The sequence below is a fragment of the Neomonachus schauinslandi genome, chromosome 7 (genome assembly GCF_002201575.2).
Source record: "Neomonachus schauinslandi chromosome 7, ASM220157v2, whole genome shotgun sequence".
Taxonomy (NCBI): domain Eukaryota; kingdom Metazoa; phylum Chordata; class Mammalia; order Carnivora; family Phocidae; genus Neomonachus; species Neomonachus schauinslandi.
Window position 1 is genome coordinate 110,899,012 of NC_058409.1, and position 5,649 is coordinate 110,904,660.

Consider the following 5,649-nt stretch of genomic DNA (forward strand, 5'->3'; position numbering starts at 1 on the left):
GAGATGAGCACTGGGTGTTATACGCAACTAATGAATCAATGAACACTACATCAAAAACTAATGATGTACTATATGTTGGCTAATTGAATTTAGATTAAAAAAATACTTTAGGGGGGAAAAAACTCATGAAAGATGTCAACTAATTCATGGGAATTTACACAGCTTTACTGGGCACGTTTGACCAGCCACGTTTTACAAACACGTATTCTGGTAGAAAATAAAGAGCCGTCTAGGGCAGCTTTCATGTCTTAAATGTATGAAACATCTAGCAAAACAGTATTTCCTGAGTCTTGTACTTGGAGGCTCCCGTTTTTTTCTGTTCATGTTTCAGGAATACACAAGAACTAAGTTATGCACAGGGGGTGTTTTCCTAGCCTGGGCAAGAAGAAGACATCAGAGGGGCACCTGGGTGGCTCAGTCGTTAAGCGTCTGCCTTCGGCTCAGGTCATGATCCCAGGTCCTGGGACTGAGCCCCGCATTGGGCTCCCTGCTCAGCGGGAAGCCTGCTTCTCCCTCTCCACTCCCCCTGCTTGTGTTCCTGCTCTTCCTATCTCTCTGTCAAATAAATAAATAAAATCTTTTTAAAAAATTAAAAAAAGAGAAGAAAAAGGCATCAGATTCAGGTCCTTTGATATTCTGGGTCCAGCTACTGGTCTTTGTTGACCCTTTTCTCCCAGGATGTGGCCCTAAGGTGGTCCATTAGACATCACCCAAAAGTGAAACATCTGGAGGATTCAACTCCTAAATAAAAAGAGTCAGACATGTTTATTTCATGTAGGTCTACTTTATTCTACAAGGAAATCCAGACATAATGGTGACAAGATTAGGCAATGCAGCGTAGGTTATATGGGAGAAGAAGTGTGTTTCATGTGAACTGGAATCACAAGATAGATTCAACACTTTCCAAAATGTACAAATTTAAGTTTGTTGTCAGTTTTTCTGTGGAGAGAAAATAGCAACAAATGAAAATTGCTGAGGCCATAGGCATTTTATTAGCATCCAGAACTAATTTAGCATTCACTAATGAATCCCCAAGTCCATCCACTCATTGATGTTTTGGTTTTTTTTTAAAGATTTTATTTATTTATCTGAGACAGAGAGAATGAGAGAGACAGAGAGCACATGAGAGGGGGGAGGGTCAGAGGGAGAAGCAGGCTCCCTGCCGAGCAGGGAGCCCGATGCGGGACTCCATCCAGGGACTCGATCCAGGGACTCCAGGATCATGACCTTAGCCGAAGGCAGTCGCTTAACCAACTGAGCCCCCCAGGCGCCCATCCACTCATTGATGTTTTTAAAAGGAAGGAGTGACTGGGGGCACCTGGATCACTCAGTCTGTTAAGCATCTGCCTTCTGGTCAGGTCATGTTCTCAGGGTCCTGGGATCGAGCACTGTGTCTGGCTCCATGCTCAGTGGGGAGTCTGCTTGTCCCTTTCCCTCTGTGCCCCCACCTCCTGCTCCCGCTCTCTCTCTCTCTCAAATAAATAAAATCATCTAAAAAAAAGTAATTTTTTTCTGATAAAAAACCAAACCAGAACGATATGCCATCTATATTAGGTGTTTGTTTTCATTCATGTAAGTATTGAAAATACTTAAAAGGATCTGTATGTTTCTATACATTCTGGTATATCATGCACCATCTTATATTTTTTGAGCTGGTACTAATATATCTTTCAGATGATTACTTTGTAACTTTAAGCTATTTTTGGCTATTTGATTTTCAAATTTAATTTTTATTAGAGCTTCAATACATAAATCATACTCTGAAACAGAAAAATTTCTTTAGGATTTTTAGATATTATCCCTTTTTGTGCCAATAATTAGGGGGCTCTAACACATCTAAACTTAATTATTAAAACTGAACAATAGATATGGTTCATTCTGACAGACGACTGGCCTGGCATGCCTAGGAGGAGAGATGTTCCTTGTCCCTTGAAATAATGAAGCACACACCGTGGGATGACTTGAGTTTTTTGTAGAGGGAATTCAAACAATAGATTAGTAGGTGGACGCTGAACTAGATGACCCTCAAATTTCCTTCCAACTTACAGATTCTAGGGTTCTTTGATTTACTCTTACTGTCAGAACACCCACAGATCCAAAGACACTAGGGACCCCAAATTCTATGTATTCATCATATTTACATATTCATTGTGCCCTAAACCACTTCTTCTAATTGAGGTATATTTGTCATAACACCTAATTACACCTTAAATATAGAAAAGAAAAATATTTCAATACTTACTGAACTTCAAAACAGAAGAAGCAATCATTGGGGTAAGTTTTGCCATCGGATCCACAAATTGGTGCATATATTGCATGACAGAATCCCTCTTTTCCTGGTGGTGACTTTTTATATTTACTGCAATCAACCTGGAAATACATATTAAAAGCTTTCAACCAAATTTTTATTCCCAGGACTTAGGATTTCCCAAGCAAGTTTAGAGGGCTCTCAAATCATTTGTTTCTTATTCTAATTGTTCTCATCCAACCCCTTTGCAATAGATCAAGTATAAAGTTTTCTTGCATCAGATATAAAATCATGAGTGATAAACTTCTTTATGGTAGCTTGTAACCAAATAATTTACCTAAAAATTAAGAATTTAAATTTAAAAACATACATGGCAGATTCACAGATGTAATCATTCCCCTGATGTTAGTTTTCTACACATCCTGCTATTTCTCTCTTTCCCTTAAAAAGTTCTATCTGAATGCAAGTATGAGATGTATTATAGGGATACTTCCTATAATTTTAAGAACTAGCACATCATTAGCAACTTTTACCATTAATTATTGGTCACAAAGCACGTGTTATACACTTCATCAGCGCATAGACAGACACATGTATTTTAGTATTGTAGTTGAGAACCAACCACTGTTGTAAATGCTAGGAGCAAAGCCAATGTGAAGCTCCCTGCAGGAGCAGGTATGCAGTCACCAAGACAGAGTTTTCTGGGGTTTTCACTTATGAGCAAATCGAAGAGTGTGGACAGTAAAAGTCAGATACATCAGATTTCAAATCCTGACTATATGACCCTGGGACCATCATTTTACTTCTCTAAGCTTTGGTTTCTTTACCTGCAAAGTAAGGGTGATAATAACTACATTGTAAGGTTAAAGTAAAAAATATATAATCAAGAAGATACGTGTAGGGGCGCCTGGGTGGCTCAGTTGGTTAAGCGACTGCCTTCGGCTCAGGTCATGATCCTGGAGTCCCGGGATCGAGTCCCGCATCGGGCTCTCTGCTCGGCAGGGAGTCTGCTTCTCCCTCTGACCCTCCTCCCTCTCATGCTCTCTGTCTCTCATTCTCTCTCTCTCAAATAAATAAATAAAATTTTAAAAAAAAAAAAAAAAAAAGAAGATACGTGTAAAATGCTTAGCACTTAATGACATGGAAAATACTGAAAAAATACTATAGTTTTATCCCTTGGCTTTACGTTCAGGACTACACAAACTCTAGCTCTATACAGAAGACTTTACATTTCCAGTTTTTCTGACTCAGAGTTCTACATGTGATGTCTTACTAATTGTTTAATATCTCCACTTGGGTAGCCTGAAATATACCCAAACTTCAGGTTAAATTCATCTTCCCCTTCAGCTATGTTCCATTAATTAACCCATTCATTCCTTTGGTTGCCATATGCCATGTACCTTCTAAGTTTTAGGGCTGAGCTGACGGCTGGCAACACAAAGATTAGCAAGCATGATAAAATGGCAGAAGGAGCTCAGAAGCTAATGGAGTCTAGTGGAGAATGGGAATGATGGTGCCCCTTGATGAGTATATGTCAGCATGATTTCACTTCTTGCCTGCTCAAACCCCAGTGTTGGGACTTACGTCATATGTGCAGTTTGACCAGAAACTACCAAGGCTTCATATTCATTAAACTTTTTCATTCTCAAGCAGCTACTAAATCATGAAAGATGTCTTGGACTCAGGACTGTCTGACTCCAAAATTTACACTCTTCATTCTCTTATTCTCTTTAATACGTAAAACGAAAGACTCAAAAGAAGTGAAAGGAGCTGCCTAGGCCCTGCAGGCATACAGCTAAAAAGCCATTGAGCTTGGACTCCTGGTTTAAAGTTTTTACTACCACACCTAGATTTTCTCAACAATAGTTACTGCTTAATATGAGTCATAAAGGGAAGGTTAAATTAAAATCTTCATTCCCTAAGATAAAGAACAAAGATGTATGTGACCCATTTAACAATTATAAGAATCATGACTTGGCCTTCTTGAGTTTTACTAGGTGCCAGGTACTGTGCTCTACTCTCTTCAAACACTGAGGTTTTAACCCTCACAATAAGCTTATGAGGCAAGTATTGTTGCCCATGGCCATATGATCAAGGAGCTGGAATTCAAACCCAGGACTTTATAACTCGGATGCTAGGTATCTAACCACTTTGTTCTACTACGTCCATTTCAGAAAGGTCTCTTAATAGTTTTTTTAAATAAAATCACTTTTGATATTTAAAAAAATCATCAAACATGTAGCAATTTAATTAATGTACAGTAGCAAATATTTCCTTGTTGATACCGGCTTTAAAATTACATAGAAGTAGGACTTTTTTATCAAGATGGATGTACTGACCTGTTGAGGGTGTGGAGCACATTCTACATCTGTGAGAAAAACAAAGACAAGAGAAACCAAATTAAACTCTGGAAGAACCTAAGCTTGTTAAAAAAAAAAAAAAAAAAAGGTCTTTCATTTATGTTTCAGCTCTCAGCCTATCAAAAATATAAGACTCTCTTCAGAACTGTGTATCAATATAATAGCAAAGGTTGAAGCTCAACATAAATTTTTTTTTTCTTTTTTGGATGGGTTGAGAGCATAGTCAAAAGCATGGAGAAGCTACTATAATAATGAGTTTTGTTCTTTCCTACCTCATAATCAGAGTTTAGGAAATATTGAAAAAAAGAAGTGGTTTTATATCTAGTGAATGTCTGCTATTGTGTAGTAGGAATAGATGGCAGAAGCTGGACCAGCAGTTGAAAATTCTTAGGAAGCAGATTTCAACTCAGTGCAAAAATAATAATAGCTCATGCTGCCAAACAATGGATGGGACATTTTTAAAAAAAATTTAAACTCAGTCAACATATAGTACACCATTCATTTAAGATGTGGTGTTCAGTGATTCATCAGTTGCATATAACACCCAGTGCTCGTCATATCACGTGCCCTCCTTAATGCCCATCATCCAGTTATCCCATCCCCCTACCCACCTCCCCTTCTGCTACCTTCAGTTGATGGGACAGTTTTATAAAGAAATGAGGTCCCCATAAATGGAGATATCAAGTCAAAGCAGAGTCTGGATGTACACTTACCAAAGAAGTTATACAAAATGTTTATGTGGGTAAGAATTTGGCCTTAGCTGACCATTTAGGTCAACTCAGCCCCAAAGATGGTATCATTTAACGATTTATTGGTAGAGACAAAAAAAAATGCATTTCAAAAAGCTTCCCTTATTATCTACGTGCTGTGTATATCCCAGAATGCTGTGAGCAAAAGATGACATGAGCTGTTGGTATCAGGATAGGGGTGGTGTTATGAGGGAGATACTTACTGAAGATGGTCATAAGTGCCAGAGCCAAGAGCAGGGCACAAGCTATTGCTTTCATGCTGCTGAAGTGGCCAAGTGCGGTCAGATGGTGG

General features: G+C 38.6%; 1 protein-coding gene across 1 annotated transcript; it reads right to left on the minus strand.

Annotated features, from left to right (window-relative positions):
• Positions 1-893: 893 nt before the first annotated feature.
• SPINK9 (serine peptidase inhibitor Kazal type 9) lies at positions 894-5,649 on the minus strand. Its single transcript, XM_021696946.1, has 4 exons — positions 5,561-5,649; positions 4,588-4,616; positions 2,243-2,370; positions 894-939 (listed from the first exon to the last, which is right to left on the minus strand). The coding sequence occupies exons 1-4, from the start codon at positions 5,613-5,615 to the stop codon at positions 894-896; spliced, it is 258 nt and encodes an 85-aa protein (XP_021552621.1). The 5' UTR covers positions 5,616-5,649.

Excerpts from the sequence above, each read along its gene's own strand:
- SPINK9 (XM_021696946.1), bottom strand. The coding sequence starts at position 5,615 with ATGAAAGCAATAGCTTGTGCCCTGCTCTTGGCTCTGGCACTTATGACC. Across the intron at positions 4,617-5,560 it reads GGCACTTATGACCATCTTCA|ATGTAGAATGTGCTCCACAC; the intron begins GTAAGTATCTCC and ends TTTTTCTCACAG. Across the intron at positions 940-2,242 it reads TTCTTCTGTTTTGAAGTTCA|AAAAACTGACAACAAACTTA; the intron begins GTAAGTATTGAA and ends TTCTCTCCACAG.